Source organism: Aedes albopictus, chromosome 2, assembly GCF_035046485.1.
Source record: "Aedes albopictus strain Foshan chromosome 2, AalbF5, whole genome shotgun sequence".
Classification (NCBI taxonomy): Eukaryota; Metazoa; Arthropoda; class Insecta; order Diptera; family Culicidae; genus Aedes; species Aedes albopictus.
Window position 1 is genome coordinate 124,109,803 of NC_085137.1, and position 17,383 is coordinate 124,127,185.

At 42.5% G+C, this 17,383-nt stretch overlaps 1 protein-coding gene across 6 annotated transcripts in view; it reads right to left on the reverse strand.

Moving 5' to 3' along the window:
* The window catches only part of LOC109417777 (uncharacterized), a 234,448-nt gene that overhangs the window by 149,724 nt on the left and 67,341 nt on the right, over positions 1–17,383 (reverse strand). For 3 of the 6 annotated variants that reach the window (XM_062850316.1, XM_062850317.1, XM_062850318.1), the window contains exon 2: positions 6,333–9,240. In XM_062850316.1, the coding sequence (XP_062706300.1) occupies positions 6,333–7,744 (1,412 nt within the window). In that variant the 5' untranslated portion in view covers positions 7,745–9,240. The remainder of the gene's footprint in view (positions 1–6,332; positions 9,241–17,383) is intronic. The other 3 variants (XM_062850315.1, XM_029853197.2, XM_029853196.2) reach the window with 3 other exon arrangements.

Sequence of the window (17,383 nt, forward strand, 5' to 3'; positions counted from 1 at the left end):
AGCACGTCATCTTCAGTTGTCCAAGGTTCGCGCATTCGCGAGGAGAAATGGCAGCAATTGTCGGCGTCGACGTAAATGTGGAAAATATCGTCGAACGTATGTGCAGCGACGAAGAAAAGTGGAACGTAGTTAACAGGACTGTAGTTCAGATCATGGTTGTACTACAGCAAAGTTGGCGGGAGGAACAACGATCGGTTTCGGAAGACATTCCTTCGCCGGGAAACTCTCTGACGGAGTAGAGCCAAGGGCTAGTAGAGTAGAACGCGTCGTAGCACCGGTCTGGGTCGTCGGAGCGCCAGTGAACCGGACGCCAGGACCCACCGGCATCGCTGGAGTGACTTCGGCACCCTTCCGGTAAGTTCGTAATGTCCGCAAGGCGTAGAAGATGTCTGCCTCCGGGCGGGTCTGCGCTGAATGGCGAAAAATGTAGGAAATTAACCAATTACTTACAGGAGCTAAATGGTTCAGCATGGAGGTAGTGAAAGAGCGTAGAAAATTTTAACAATAACAGCGTAGAATAACAAATTGGTGATGGTGCACAAGGCACATAACGCCTCCCCTCCGAAGAAATACTGCATGGTGGTACCGGAGGGGAATTTAAGGTGGAGGTGAACTAGGAGAGTGTTTTTAGTGGGTAGGCGCACATTCGAATCCCACACAGCGTCTTTTGAAAATTTTTGGACTCGTAGAATAAAAAAAAAAAAACACACACACACAGACATCATCTGAACTCGTCGAGCTGAGTCGATTGGTATATAACACTTGACCCCTCCGGGGGCTCTATCAAATTTTCGTTTTTGGAGTGAACATATAGCCTTTCGGTACACCTTGGTGTACGAGAAAGGCAAAAATATCGAAAAAGCAATAAAAAATTCAAAAAATGCAATAAAAAATGACGAAATTACCCATGAAAAACAAATGCAGGAAAGTATGAGACAGTGAAATGCTGAATCGCACTCATATGACTGAAACGACTGAAAAGCTTGCGTAACTATGATTGCAATTTACCGAGCAATTGCTTGCTGTCCGAACTCGCTATCGCTCGTCGGACCTAAAAAAGGGATAACATCTATGTTTGCATTGTACCGGGCAAATTCTTGGATCTGTGGTTTGCCTAGAACCGAATCGATGCAGTTGCGGTGCATCGGATATCGGAAACTTCGGCGGCCTTCTGCCGCCTCAGTTCCTCAATCCTCTATGCGGCTTCGCCGCATGGTCTACATTAATTTTTGGCTCAAAATGCATTTACGTTTATTGCTCGTTTTTTGACATTTATTGATAATTTTTTTTTTGTTTATTGCACTTTTTGAATTATTTATTGCTTTTTCGATATTTTTTATTGTGAATTTTCTAATTTATTTTGGAAAAATCGGATTTATTTATGGAAAATTCGAAGTTTTTTGGTGGGAAAATTGCCTTTTTTTATTGCAACAGTTGAATTATTCATTGCATTTTTGACGTTTTTAGTTGCTCAAAAATCAATTATTTATGGAAACTTTTGATTTATGTATGCATTTTTTTTATTTGTTTATGGAAATTTTGTTATTTATTACTGCTTACACCCCTGCTTCTTCACTGGGACTTTTGGAATTATTTATGAAGAATGATCACTTTCTTATGAGTCGTTTATATTTTAACCTTAAAACAATCAATATATATTAAGTTTTTCAAACACGATAATTTGACGGCAGCCGATTAATCGTCCCATAATAAATTAAAAAGTTTCCATAAATAATTCGAAAATTACCAATAAATAATTAGGGGTGGAAGCAATAATAAACTAGAAAAGTTCCATAAACAATTCAAAAAGCGCATAAATAAATCGAAACTTCCCATAAATAATTGATTTTCTAGCAATAAAAAATGTAAAAATTTCCACAAATAAATCAACAATTGCAATAAAAAACTATATTTTTTCCAACAAAAATTTTCGAACATACTACATTATAGAACTATGATAGAAAGACTGAAACTATTGTGCAATTTAACAGACAATCGCTTGCTGTCCGAACTCGCTAACGCTCGTCGGACTTAAAAAAGGGATAACATCTCTGTTCGCATTATACCGGGCAAATTCTTGGATCTGTGGATTGCCTAGAACCGAATCGACGCAGTTACGGCGCATCGGATTTCGGAAACATCGGCGGCCTTCTGCCGCCTCAGTTCCTCAATCCACTATGCGGCTTCGCCGCATGGCTCAGCCGGTACTTTTACCTTGCTCATCAGTTCCTATTTATTGCTAAATTTTCAATTGCTTTTTTGATGTTTTTCAATTGGGAATTTTTAAATTATTTATGGAAAAATCAGATTTATTTATGGAAAATTTTAACTGTTTTGGTGGAAAAAATGTAGTTATTCATTGCAATTATTGAATTATTCGTGGAAACTCCGACGTTTTTTATTGCTCGAAAATCAATTATTTATGGGAAATTTTGATTTATTTATGCACTTTTTGATTTGTTTATGGAAATTTTATAGTTTATTATTGCTCCCACCCCTACTTCTTTATTGGCAATTTCTGATTTTGTTACGGAAAATGATCGCTTTTCTATGAGTCGTTTATATTTTAGCCATAATTTTACAAATCATGACGTACCGTCATGTGGGGCTTCTTTTTACACTTTTTCGTGGTTTTTCAACTTTTTGACATTATAACTCACAGAGTACTAAATGGATTTCCACAATTTTTACACATAATAATCGTGAGTATGGATGTAGGATGTATGCAAAATTTGAACTAAATCCATCGATAAACAAAAAAGTTGTTCATATACCAATCGGACACATCTCATATAGAATCGGATGGGGGCTACGTTGGACATTTATATCTATAACAAAACTGCATTTCAAATTCCAGGGTTATTTAGAAAACTACTTTGTACCAATACCGTAGTAAACTATGTCAGACATGGTTTCAATAAACATATGCGTTTGAAGATGGTTCTGTGCTACCTTTGGTATTATGAGCAGTGTGATATTGCTATATAGATAGTCTGAAAAAAGGGGCCATCGATCGTTTATTTAGATGAAACGTTCATTTATAATTTATAACGATACAAATATTTGAATGTATCTGCTACGTTGATACATTTAGAATGAATTGATTAATCCTTTTAAATTTATGAACTGTAGAAACAATGCTTACAGACCAAATGTTCTGATACGTTATGAATATTTTATTGGTTTATTAGGTGTTTTTTTCGCGTCCTGACAAGCAAGAAACGGTCTGTTTGAAAAATAATTTCAACCAAATGAAGGGAAAACTATTGCTTCATAATAGTCCCAAAGACATCAAACAGATTTGAACCATATTTTTAATTGAATAAATCCATATTCAAAAGCATCCAAAGTAGCCCCGCACGAGGGTAATTTATAAACGTAATCTGCAGGGATCGTTTAATAACTTGTAAATAGTCCATATTTATAATATAAGCCAAAATTAAGCATAAAAGTTGAAAATAATTCTCAAAAATGTTTTACCGATTTTGGCAACACTTCATTTTGCCAACATAAAATTTACCTCGTGTTGCCAAAATCGGTAAGAAACTGTAAATCTGCTTGAATAAATGCTACAAGTTTCATTTATTCTTGACTTGGGCATTAAGTATCTTCATGCCTGTTAAGTTGAGAAGCTGGCTTTATCTCAATTGGAGCGTTACGCTAAGAGAAGGAAGAAGTGTTTTAACTTATTTATGCATTTTTGTATTTTCAGCCTTTTCAATATTCAGCCTTTTGTTACAGTTTCTTAGTTCCAGCTCTTCGTATTCAGCCTTTTATGCATCCACCCTTAACCCTGGATCTAATTTCACTCGTGAGACCTCCAACTCAACCATGTTTTATCCAGGCATTTTTGGTTGCTACGTTGCTATATCCTCTGGAAGTGGAGCACATAGTTCCAGCCTACCATGGAAAGCAAAGCAGCGCTCCATCCATTCCTCCGGTAATACTTCCTCCTCCCAAATCTTGGTAATGACCCAGTGTAGTGCTCTCACCAGTTCTTCTCCACCGTATTTTACAAGCTCGCTTGGTAGTTGATCTGCTCCAGCGGCTTTGTTGTTTTTCAACCGGCCAACCTCCTCCTCAATCTCTTGGAGGTCAGGGGCTGGAAGTCTTTCATCCTGTGCACATACTCCTAGATTTGTTACCACGCCACCTTCGGTACTTGCAACGTCGCCATTGAGGTGCTCATCGTAATGCTGCCGCCACCTCTCGACCACCTCACGCTCGCTCGTGAGAATATTCCCGTTATTATCTCGGCACATGTCGGCTTGTGGCACAAAGCCTCTGCGCGAGCGGTTCAGCTTCTCGTTGAACTTTCGTGTGTCCTTAGCGCGGTACAGCTCTTCCATCGCTTCACGATCTCGTTCTTCCTGCTGGCGCTTCTTCATCCGGAAGAGTGAGTTCTGCCTGTTCCGCGCCTGTCTGTAACGTGCCTCATTCGCTCTCGTGCGGTGTTGCAGCATTCTCGCCCATGCTGCATTCTTCTCATTTTTCAACTGTTCACATTCGCCGTCGTACCAGTCGTTTCTGTGATTCGGAGTCGCGAAGCCTAGTGCTGTAGCCGAGGTACTACCTATGGCGGATCGGATGTCCCTCCAGCCATCTTCAAGTGTAGCTGCGCCAAGCTGCTCTTCCGTTGGTAGGGCCACTGCTAATTGCTGCGCGTAGTCTTGAGCCACTTCTACGTTACGCAGGTGCTCGATGTTGAGCCGCGGCGTTCGACTTCGACGCGTGGTGATAACTGTCGAAAGTTTTGAGCGCATGCATACAACTACTAAGTAGTGATCCGAATCTATATTCGCACTGCGGTATGTGCGGACATTGGTTATATCCGAGAAGAATTTACCGTCGATTAGAACGTGGTCGATTTGGTTTTCTGTTTGATGGTCGGGTGATCTCCAGGTGGCTTTGTGGATATCTTTGCGGGGAAAGAAGGTGCTTCGGACTACCATACCACGTGAGGCCGCAAAGTTTACGCATCGCTGGCCATTGTCATTCGAATTGTTAGAACGTACTGTTTTCAATTTTAATCATAAGGGCATATTTAAATTTAATCTTTCTACTCGATTTTGTGTTTCGTTAATGATCGTATTACATAACGGATAAGAAAATCGATGATGAGAATTCAATTACTGCAGTCAAATTTCTGTTATAGTGGTTGTGAGAATTTTTAATCTCAACTGTTGGTGGTTTTCGACTGGGATGTTTGGATATTTCTCTGGGGGTCTGGTTATCAGTCACAACAAGTTGCGTTGATTTTTATAGAATCTTCGCCGACGTTTCGATCCCTTATAGGATTTTTTTCATTTTTCAATTTTAGGCCTTGAAAAAGATCTTAAAAGGGATCGAAACGTCGGCGAAGATTCTATAAAAATCAACGCAACTTGTTGTGACTGATAACCAGACCCCCAGAGAAATATTTAATCTCGACTTTATGTAAACTTAATTTTGTTCGAACAATGAAAATTGGCGGCCTGACAAACATCGGCGTATGGCGCGCTGCCGATGCCTTGGTCGTGATGGAATCCAACCATCGCAGAACTCTCCTACGAGCTAGGAGGAGGATGAAAAGAGCTCGCATCGAAGAGATTAGAATGGACTGAAGTGAGGCCTACAGGGCGGCTAAACTGATACTGAATAAAGAGATTGAGGCAAGTAAACGAGCGTGCTCTGGAAATCTCTGCCAGGTAACCAACAAGACCTCTCGAGGTGATGCCTACTGCTTCCCGAGATGCTGCAGAAGATCGTGGAAACGCTGTTTCCGCGCCACGATATAAGACCATGCGCCCCCAATCCTCTATGGTCAAACCAGTCAAAGCAAGGTAGTCCCGGTGATGAACGACAGGTCATCGCAATAGCGAAGTCGCTTAAGTTGAACAAGGCGTCGGATCCGGACGGTATCCCGATAGTAGACATCCAGACGGCCATCATGTTCAGAATCGCTATGCAGAGATCTTACTATGTTATGTTATGTTATGTTGTAGTGGTAAACAACCGCAAGTTTAAACAGCAGACGGTGGTCGCCACAGGCGGGCGCTCACTGGAGCAAATGAAGGTCATGAGCGATGATAAGCTGAAATTCGGAGCAAAAATTCTACTCAAAGGCTGAGTTGGTCTTATTCAGATATCGAAAAATCCTTTATATTTTTGGCTCAGTTTCAGCTAAAAGTGGGACAACCCATTGCCGGTATTGAGCTGATTTAATATCCTCACAAAATATGACAACTGCGTAATAAAACACTAAGACATCGAGAGAGAATTACGTCCCATAAACAAGCTGTAAAACAAAAATAAAAAATCAAAATTGATTTCAAAACAAAAACTGAACTCACCTGAAAACAACATTATCGATACCGAACCCGGACGGACCGGTAAGATCGCCACCCTGCGGGAACACCACCCTCGGCGAGCGCGACGATTTCCACGGTGGCTGGTAGATCTTCTGGCTCGGTTCGGTGTACAGCTTCGACGGGAAGTACGGTTGATTCGGCTGGTAGGGACTACTGACAAAGTAGTTCGGATCGTAGGCCCGGTACCGTTTACCGTCCCCGTAATCGATGTACGGACGCTGAACCGCCGTTATGGGCCCGTTGACGTCGCCGAACTTGGTAACGTCGTCGCGAAAGGGTTGTTTCACATTGACCACACCGGGGAACTCGATGAGACGGCTTGGTCGGACCAGCGATTCGGCTGGTCTGAGGTCTAAGGGGGTTGGCGATGGGCGTGGGAAATCGCGGAAGTAACGAGTGGCGTACATGTTGCGGGAGATTTCAGTGGAATCTGGGTCTTGGGTGGTGGGTGCCGCCGTTGGGGATCGCTGCTGTCGGGTGTCGTACGGATCCTGTTCGTCGTAGTCTTCGGCGGTATGTACCGGACGATGGTACACACCTAGGTTTTCGGTGAAGGCAAAGTTGTCTTCACTGTAGCCTTGGGGTGTGAAGGTGTTGGCGACTTTGTACGGACCAGGGGGGAATTGAATTCCGGATCTCCGGGCTCCCATGGTATTGAAGTCTGATTGGGAGCTGTTGGTTTGGGGATCGATGGCTGCAGGATCTTGTTGGGGGTTGTTGGTGGGGAAGACCACATGGTGGGGTTCATCGTTTTGGGTTACCTTAGGAGGTTGTGTGTTTTGAATGGGAGTTAGGACGGGAGGTGAGTTCGGTTCCTGGTAGAAGTATCCGATTGGGATGAGTTTGTAACGCATAGACCTGGATTTTGTGACATTTTGAAGACCAAGGATGTAGGGATCTTCATCTTGATAAAGAGCAAGGGGCTCGGGAAGGGGTTCTGCGTTCGGTTGTAGTTGAGATGGATCGGGTTGAACTAATCGTACTCCTGGCTGGTGGGATCCATCGTCAGAACGACGGTTTTGAAAGGTTTTAGCCCTTCGTTGTTGGGGAAGAATGGGCTGCTGTAAAGGCACCGGGTATGGCTGATTTGGTTCAGCGAATCTAAATGCTCCGAAGGTATTCCGTAGTAGACGACTGCTTGCCGTCCGACTGTCGATGTACCGAACGTTGTCTATGTTGGAGAAGGTTTCATGTGGAACGAGTAGGTTGCGCGAGGTGATCGTTCGGCTACCCCACGGTTCGATCTGTTCTATCCGAAGACCAAGGTCAGGGTTTGTGAAGGTGCGAACCTGGCCCTTGAGTTTGTTGCTTTTACTGCTTGGTGATTCAATGGCATGGGCGAGTAATATTCCGGCGACTATCGTTAGGAGTCTCCATTTGGTGGGACCTAACATCTTACTTCATAGGGGATGGTTGAAAAATTATGGACTGCCAGTCCCCAAGAGCGCTAAGGTGCGGGTGGATGATGCAGGTTGACTTGCTGAAGATAGGAACCAACGTTTCACAATTGCTTTCCAGCCACTTCATCAATAACCATCAAGAGCTGAGGGGGAAGATACAGAGAAGGAAGTTAAACGAAAGCTTTAGGATTTTTGAATCTCCTCGCAAAGTACCGAAGGGACGATAGATCAGCGATTTTTAAAGAAAACCCAAAAAAAGGAATCGATTCGAACACAACCAGACTTAACTAGACACGGGCCGCCAGCATTGAGAGTAAAAGTGACACATGAAAGCGTGCAAACTACGAACACTTTGGATCATTCACCCACAGCTTTTTTTTCACGGCAACTTTTTCCTCTTCTTTTGCACCCAGGGATTAATCGTTACCTTGGTTCGCTCGCTCACTAGCACTGGTCTCACTCTTTATCATTATCATACGCTAGGGGCTTGGGAAAAGCATGTTTTCGCAGTTGATACGTATTTCCACACTTTATTAAATTATTTTTAACTTTATTTCCCTTGCACTCTTGGTTTTTCTTCTTTTACTTCTTCTGCTTCTTCTGTCGGTCGGGGTTTTCTTCTTTTTTCACACCAGTTGCGCTTGGTTTTCTTCGGTCCACCCTTTCGCGAGGCTTCTCTCTCTTCTCAACGGGGCGGGGGAATTAAAATTCAATTCACTTTCTTTTTCATATTTTTATTTATAATTTCACTCGTTTTTCTTCTCGAGGCCGCCCTGGCGCACTTCGGCGTCGTTCGTTGGTTAGTCGGTTTACGCTATGATTACCATCACTTGCTATAATTTTTTCCTGGCGCTTTTCTGATTATGTGTGTATGTTGTGTTCACTTGTTGCAGTCTGTTTTGCCTACGGTTTTTGCAGTCGATACTTTTGGTTTTCCGTTTCTTCCGTTCCAACCTTGGTCGGTTGAAGGGGAGTTCGAAGCTCCGGTTGGCAGCCGAACGGCGTGACAAACGTTTCCGAGTGCTCTGCTGCTGCAATGGTTGAGGAACTGTCCGCTGTCCGCTCACGCCTAACCGAGACTTCGGTCGTGTGACAGGTTGGGCCGTTTGTATCCGATCGACGAATGGAGTTTTTCCACCCCGCGCAATCTCTCTCTGTCTCTCGATCGTCGCTGCTGACTGATCTACCTCGCTTTCCCGGTCAATGTTGAACAAGGAGTTACAAGTACCACTGCCGGAGGATGAGGAAAAGTTGGACACGAACAAGACTGCAAGCGTGCAACCCCCAAGGTGGTGGGTGGCTGAAGTGATCCAAGAATGGTGTTGTTTGGTCTTGTTGGGTCGACGTCGACGGGCACCTTTCCTACTTCCTGTCTCCGTCCGGGGAGTGTTCAGTGATAGTGGGAAGCGAGAGATACAGACAGGTGCACTTTTCAAACCTGAAGGTGGAAACTGCGCGAGTGCGAGAGATGGCGGAATGGAATGGTGTTTCTGTTGAGGAGAAAAAAATGGAAGAAAAACAATGATTAGTGGCAATGCATTGATTGAGTTGTGGGACTTAGCCCTTTGGATGTTAGCTTTAGCAAATAGTTCTATAAAAGTATGTAGTTACAAAAAGTATATAGAATAAGCATTTAATGTATGTTTTTTTTTTGGGTTTCAAGAGCAATACAATATTGTTTACCTAATTTTACCATTGTCTGTCAGTCTGTGTTTCAGCACTGATGCACAGAGCTCGCTAATAACAAGATGAAAGATCAATACGACGGCAATGATTCAAAGTAATTAGCGCTTTTCCGTGACCTAAATCCGAGAAATAATAAGTAATTGCAAATCCAATCCAATAATCAAACCCCTAATAATAAACATTTCAGTGAATCGGGCATGATGTGATGCTTATAGCATGTGACCTTAACCCGATGGCCTGGGATTGAAATTCAAAACTCCAACAAACTCAATAGAGGATTCCGAGATGAACAGGTTTGCGGGTTAAAATCGCGGTAACAGTTCTCTCATCTGACGATTATCTGGAAACTCCTTCTGTGAGTTCCCCCAGCCACTTTTTCGGAGGAATTCACAAAAACCCCTTCTGAACATTTCCGCTGAAATTTAATTTGGGATTTTTTCGAGGATTCTTACGGAAACTCTACAGTCTACATGTGTGGATTATTCCAGAAATTCCATCTGTGGATTTCTCCAGTAGCTCCTTCTGGCGAAATCATAAAGAAGAACGAACTCCTAAAGGAAACCCAACAAGAAATCCTGGAAAAAGACATTAAAGACCATTGTTGTAGGAATCTGGCAGAAGCGTTTGGAGCTGAGACGTTTGGAGGAATCCAAGGACTAAAGCAAATAAAGTTTAGAAGAGCTCTTGCAGAATCCTCAAAAAAAAAAAACCCGGTGCAATTTCTGAAGGAAATGCTGGAGAAATTTTTGAAAAAATCACAGAAAAAGTCCTGAAAAAATCCGACAAAACTTTTGGAGGAATTTCAGAAAAAAAAAACTTCCGGGAGAATTCAGAAAAGCTTTGGAGAAATCAAATATAGTGTGGAACCGGTATTGTCCACCTCTGGTAGTATTTCGGGCTGGCAAAATCGGGTAGGGTAGCCTGGAATAATACGCACCCTTGGGGTAAAACGCCCTCACGCTATTTCATTGAATAAAGAAGTTTGCTTCAGATGTAATCAAACTAAACGTAAAGTTAAGCCGATCAAGCCCAAGAATGATTAGATTATTCAAATGAAAAGTGTTGATTTTCCACATTTGGAAAGATTGAAAGGAATTTCAGCGATGTCACACTGATTACATGGACGGACATCCATGATGGAGTCTACCCATAAACTACCATCCGCCTCTGACACCTCCTATTGAGACAGTAAACATGGATGGAGATGGAGTCCCATGGTAATTCACTAGAATTCAAAATGAGAAATACCAGAAGTCGTTTTGCCCTACCAGAAGGTAAGTTTTTCCCCCAACAGTTGTGGCACGTTAAACGAAACTTATTTTTTTAAGCGTATCTTCATTAAAGTAGAAAACTATCTTACAGCACGTGTTCATAAAATCATCTGAATCTTAGTTATTTTGTGCATAGAGGTCGGACTCGATTATCCGGAGTCAAGTTCGGAAGCTTTCCAAATATATATCTGGCAAACGGAAAGATGTACAATGCTGAAATTTTCACTCAATACTAATCAAAGTTAACTTGAAAAAATTGCAAAATTTCAGTTTCATACAACATTTTGTTCCCTAGATATATGTTTGCAAAGCTTCAGATCCTGACTCCGGATAGTCGAGTCTGACCTTTATTACCCCACCTCCGGTTCATTAAATTACTCATAAAAATATCTATCAGCTTCACAGCCTTCTCACAACTTAGAGTAATTATGGAAATGGATCCCATCAGTGCAGCACAACAAATAAAAATGAATCAATATCGGATCGACAAATTTGTTACTTAGAACTCAAACTGCCCGAATTGGCTCTGTTTTTGCTGCCATTTCGCTTTAATTCCCAAAGTGTTTTAAGCCGAAAACAGCTCCTGCCGCATACCAATGAGACACATTTATTACTAGGAGCGGCTACACCAGTAACATTAAATCACGCTTATGACAATGTGTAGCTGGTGCAATTTCCAAAACAATATTTGAAGAAAACCATGGAGAGTGTAAGAATCCCTAGAGAAACCTTTAAAAATAGCAAGAGGTATCACTGGATAAACCTTGGTGAAATTCCAGGTAAAAATTCTGGATAAATCCCTGGAAAAATCTTAGAATTCTTTGAGAAGTTACGCGAGGCCATACAGGACGAAATCCTGCATGAATTCCTGAGAGAATTTCTGAATCAACAAGTGCACCGAAGTGCACCGAAGACGTCAAGGTGATACGAGGCAAATGTGCACTTTCATTACACTTCTTGAGCGTACTTAAAAAGTGTGGCAGTCCAATCCGGGGTGAAAACTGCAATAAGTTATGAAGGAATCCCTATTGTAATCTCCGAAGAAACTACTAGAGGCATGCCTAGACAAATATCTTGATAAGTTCTTTGAGTAATTCCTAGAAGAATCATGGCAGAAATTTCGATTAAAATCTCTGATGAAATCACTCTTACGTCCGGAGAAATCCATAAAGAAATTTAGGAAAAAAAAATCTGGAGAAATTCAAGCAGAAAAGGCTGAAGAAATTCTCTCTCATCAAAAACAATCTTTGCAGGAACATTTTTGAAGTAATAGCAAGAGGAAATTCTGGAGGAATCTCAAAAGAAATAACTCGGGAAGTTTATAGCAGAAGCCTTATAGGGAAATTTATAGTTGCATACTGTAGAAATCTACAGAGGAATTCCTAAAAAATGAGAATAGATAATTATTTCAAGAAGTCTCTGGGAGGATCCGTTGAAATATCCGTGGATGAATCTCTAGTAGAATACTTCTTCTAAAAAGAGAATTTTCTGCTAGAAATTTTGGTCGGAAACACTTCCTGAAATAATCCCAACAGGAAATCTACAGCATAAATTCCTGGAGGAATCCCTTAAAGCATCTCTGGAACAATCTCTGGAAGAAACAAATTTTGCTTGTTCCACATTGGGGCGAGATTCAGTTTAAGAAGTGATGACCCCAGCATCACATGTTTGGGGGTCTTACCGATAATCACATCAACTTACATTTTTTTTTGCAGTTTCCTTAGTTCCAGAGGCAACAAAGAAGAAGAGTCTTTCAGTAGTTTTAAGCGATAAAACTTTCAGGAGCAAAAATGTGAAGGCTTGCACAAAACAAATACAATTTTTAAAAGTTACGCGAAAATCGTTCGTTAATCAATTTATGAATGACGCCAAAAAACATAATCTGGAATAAAATTCATTGTAAAGTGGCAATGCTGAGTGAAACTCACTTTTCTTTCCTTTGTCCAAAAATTACTGACAAAATCGTGTCAAAAGCTAATAAATCGAGAATGGACAAAATAGGGATTTTTAGAGCTTCTTTTGAATATGTATCATAGTTCTGCATGGATGTTTTACTACTACATGTTTTGAAAAACTATTACATTATTTTTCTTCAAAAGAGGTATTTTCAAAAATTTCCAAATTCCTTCGAACGTTTTTCCGAACATTTTTTTTAACAATCTCATCAGAGAATGTATTAACGTCGCTCGTCGTGTACAGCGCGAGCGCGGAGCAGTTTTGGTATTCCACAGGCGTACGTCCTGAAAGGTTAAGGCTACTTTCTTTGACTTGAATTCGTTCAGATGTTTTGCAGTATATATTAGTATATTTTAAATTTTATTTTTTCAGATGATACTCTTTGAATTCATTCAATTGTTATTCCCAAAACATATTTCTTTGGGCATACAGTACCTACTTTGATACCTTGTTGGCTACAAAGTAATTTTACTCCAATGCCGATAGTATAGTAGAGCACCATCTTCGTCGGTCTTGGGCGATGTTCCTCCAGTTTCCCCGAACGTGTAGGGATCGTAGATCTTCTTCAACCGCGTGCAGCCAGCGAGTTCGCGGCCGCCCACGAAGTCGCCTACCTCAACCGGGTTCTCTGCTGAATATTGTTTTCGCTATTCTTTCTTCCGACATTCGCACTACGTGTCCAGCCCACTGAAGTCTGCCATATTTTATAAGTTTCACAATATTCGCATCCTCGTACACTTGGTATAACTCGTGATTCATGCGTCTGCGCCACACTCCATTTTCTTGTTTCCAACCGAGAATTGTCCGCAACACTTTGCGCTCAAAAACTCAAAAAGCTTTCCGGTCTACCTCCTTTAACGTCCACGCTTCGTGACTGTAGAGGGCAACCGGAAGAATCAGCGTCTTATACAGAGCGAATTTTGTTTGCGTTTGCAAGCTACGGGACCTAAGCTGGCTACGCAATCCGTAAAAGGCCCTATTCGCCCTATTCGCCGGCTGCAATACGCCTTTTCACTTCACGGGAAACGTCATTGTCACATGTCACATGTCACAAGTGTTCCAAGATAAACAAATTCTTCAACAACTTCAAACACTTCTCCATCAATCACTACCTCAGCACTAACACCACTAGGCCTGCTTCTGTCTCTACCCGCTATCATGTACTTCGTCTTGGTAGAGTTAATCGTCAAGCCTATCCTCGCTGTCTCTCTCTTCAGAGGAGCATAAGCTTCCTCCACTGCCCTACGATCGATGCCGATGAGATCAATATCGTCCGCAAAACCGAGGAGCATGTGCGACCGTGTGATGATAGAGCCATTCCTCTGCACGCCTGACCTCCTAATCGCTCCTTCGAGTGCAAAGTTGTACAATAAATTTGAAAGAGCATTCCTCTGCTTCAATCCATCTAAGGTCACAAACGACGTAGACACTTCATCCGCGATCCGAATACTTGATTTTGATCCATCCAGCGTTGCGCGTATCAGTCTAATTAGTTTCGCCGGAAAACCATGTTCTGACATTATCTGCCAAAGCTCATTTCTTTTCACTGAATCGTACGCCGCTTTAAAATCAATGAAGAGATAATAAGTCTGCAAGTTATATTCCCGAAATTAATCTAGGATCATCCGCAGGACAAACATTTGATCCGTCGTTGATCGGCCCTCACGAAAACCAGCCTGGTATTCGCTGACGAAGGACTCCTCAAGAGGTCGCAGTCTGTTTGACAGGACACGCGACAGTATCTTATACGCTGAATTTAAAAGGGTAATCCCTCTGTAATTGGCACACTCCAGTCTGTGCCCTTTCTTATAGATTGGGCATATGAGGCCATCCAACCAACTGGTGGGCAATTCTTCATCCTCCTATATCTTTATAATAATCTAGTGGATTGATTGATGTAGCTGTTCGCTTCCGTGCTTAAGAAGCTCGACCGGGGTTTCGTCCTTCCCAGCAGCCTTGCTGTTTTTCAGCTCCATAATGGCCTTTTTAACCTCATCCAGTGTTGGTGGTTCCACTGCTTGACTGTCATCCACTATGTTATATAATCATGTTCCTGGGTGCTCCTTCGCTGCTACCATTCAACAAATCTTCGAAGTGCTCCTTCCACCTGGCTGCCACCATTGTTTTGTCTGTCAGCAAATTTCATTCCCAGTCATTGCACATGGCGGGCACTGGCGCAGTCTTGTGCCGCGCGCCATTGACAGTTTCATAAATCCTCCGCATATCGTTCCTGTCCATACTTTCCTGCGCTTCAGCTATAACACTCTCTTCATGTTGCCGTTTTTTTCTGCGGTGGATTCGTTTCTCTTCTGCTATTGCAACCCCGTACCGCTCTCTGTTCTGCCGGGTACCGGCCACTAGCATTCGACTTCTGGCGGCATTCTTTTCGTTCGCCACTCGTTGGCAGTCCTCGTCAAACCAACCATTACGTTGGCGTCGCTGAGCGGTACCTATCACCTCTTGCGCTGTTGTTGTCACTGCTTCGTGGATAACTCCCCATAAGCTGTTGACATCTCCAGATCCGTTGGTCTCTCCTATCCTCTCGTCTAGCTTCTGATGGTACTGTGCAGCAACCGAGATAATGATCCGAGTCAATGTTCGGGCCTCTGTAGGACCTCACATCTATGACGTCCGAAAAATGTCGCCCGTCGACCAGCACGTGGTCTATCTCTCGGGTGTCGCCAGGTGTGTTTTCGGATATTCTCACGTGCGAAGTAGGTACTGCTGATTGCCATCCCTCTAGCAGCAGCGAATGTCACAAGGCGCAGACCATTATCGTTGGTAACAGAATGAAGGCTTTCCGTTCCAATGACAGGCCGAAAGAAACTTTCTCTGCCGATCTGCGCATTTGCATCTCCGATGACTATTTTGACATCTTATTTTGGGCACTCTCCGTAGGCCTTATCAAGGCTCTCATAGAACTCATCCTTCATGTCATCGGGTTTGGCGTTCGTTGGCGCATAGATGCTGATCAGGCTGTAGTTGAAGAACTTGCCCTTCATTCTCAACACACAGATTCTGTCGCTTATCGGCTTCCACCGAATAACTCGCTTCATCTGCTTCCCGATCACTATAAAGCCAACTCCGCGTTCTGCCTTTTCGCCGCCGCTGTAGTAGATGTGGTACTTGAATGAAGTGTTGGCGATGGGATCCACCGCTTGGAATTCGCGTTCTCCAGTTTTGGGCCAGCGTATCTCCTGGATAGCGGCCACATTAACTCCGACATTCTGCAGTTCACGAGCCAGGAGCCCAACACGTGCGGGTTCATTCAAAGTTCTCACGTTCCAAGATCCGACTTTCCAATCGTTGTCCTTTATTCGTTGCCGTTGAATCAATCCGTTTACTCTACTTGCTTTTCTGGGTGTTTGAAGGTCTTCAGCAGGCTACCTTACCGGGGCCGCGCTGCCATCATTGCGTTGAAAGGGCTGCCTTCTTAGGTATAGCTGACGCAATACAGCATTTCATACTCAGCCGCTGGATGCCAGAACAGACACTGTTTGAACCGCACCTCCTTGGTGAACAGACGCTCTGGACGTACCTCCTCAATCTAGCTGAAGTCAGAAGGACAACAGGGCCCAAGCTGCACTACCAGCTAAGCACACAACTATTAGTTGGCGGTCTTTGTCATCGTTTGACCCGTGGAAGCATGAGGTAGGAACTTGAGAGGACCAGAGCTATGTTGGACGCTCACCTTATCGACTCACCGTTTTGCAGCCCACAGCATACAGTAATTACCTCAAAATACTTATTACCTAACCTGAAAGGAACCTCTACATTATTTTTTAGCAATACGCTCTTATTGTAAGCTTTTACATCAAATGCACAACTTCTGGGAAATATTTTGATTAGACTTCTTAAGTGGTTCACCTTACGAATAGAGAATATAAACATGGCTGTCACTGGCCGACTTGAACTCCCTCTTATGTTTTAAGAACTCGAATCATGAACATTTGGTACACTCAATCCTTCATTTAGGTCGAATCCATTTAGGTAAAATCTATTTAGGTCCCTTCAATTAGGTAACGTTACCTAAATGGAATCTGATTGTGTTCAGAGAAGTTGAAGTGTTTGAGATTAGGGATAAGGTTGATTTAAGGGAATAAAGTTGCAAGTGGATTTAAGGGGAGTTCAGGGCGTGCTCCTAAGATCTTTCTTGAGCATAAGTCACCGAATCTACTTGCATAATGTGTGTCCTTAAATGATTGAATAAAAGTCATGCTTACCCAGCCTCATGTAACTTAGTGCTGACAAGTGGTAAGTTCAATGTATAGTAATCTCTAAGAGCTACCTTGAGCATAGGTCATCGGATCTACAACCGTTAACAGTCTGGAACGCCTTGAATCTCTTCTGAACAGTGAAGAGAATTGTCAGACAAAAGAGGCATGAAACTAGAGACAAAGAAGACGCGGCGATTACTCTTTATCCCAACTGGTAAAAGATAATGACATGATCTCGATTTTTTTGTTGCAGACAAAACGGAAGCTGAAATTGTTGCGTACTTTTCAACTCGTGACTTATCAATGATAACTAACCCAAAATCGAAATTGTTGATGATACATCTTCATCAGCGTTGCAGTGTTTACCGACTCGAAGATACCGCTCGAAAATCACAATGCAAGGCTTAAAAATCTGTAAACTCATGGTGCATGATCTTTGTCCTATTCTGTTCAAGTTGAGACAAACCTATGTAGCATTGGGTAGAATGTCGCAACAAATTCAG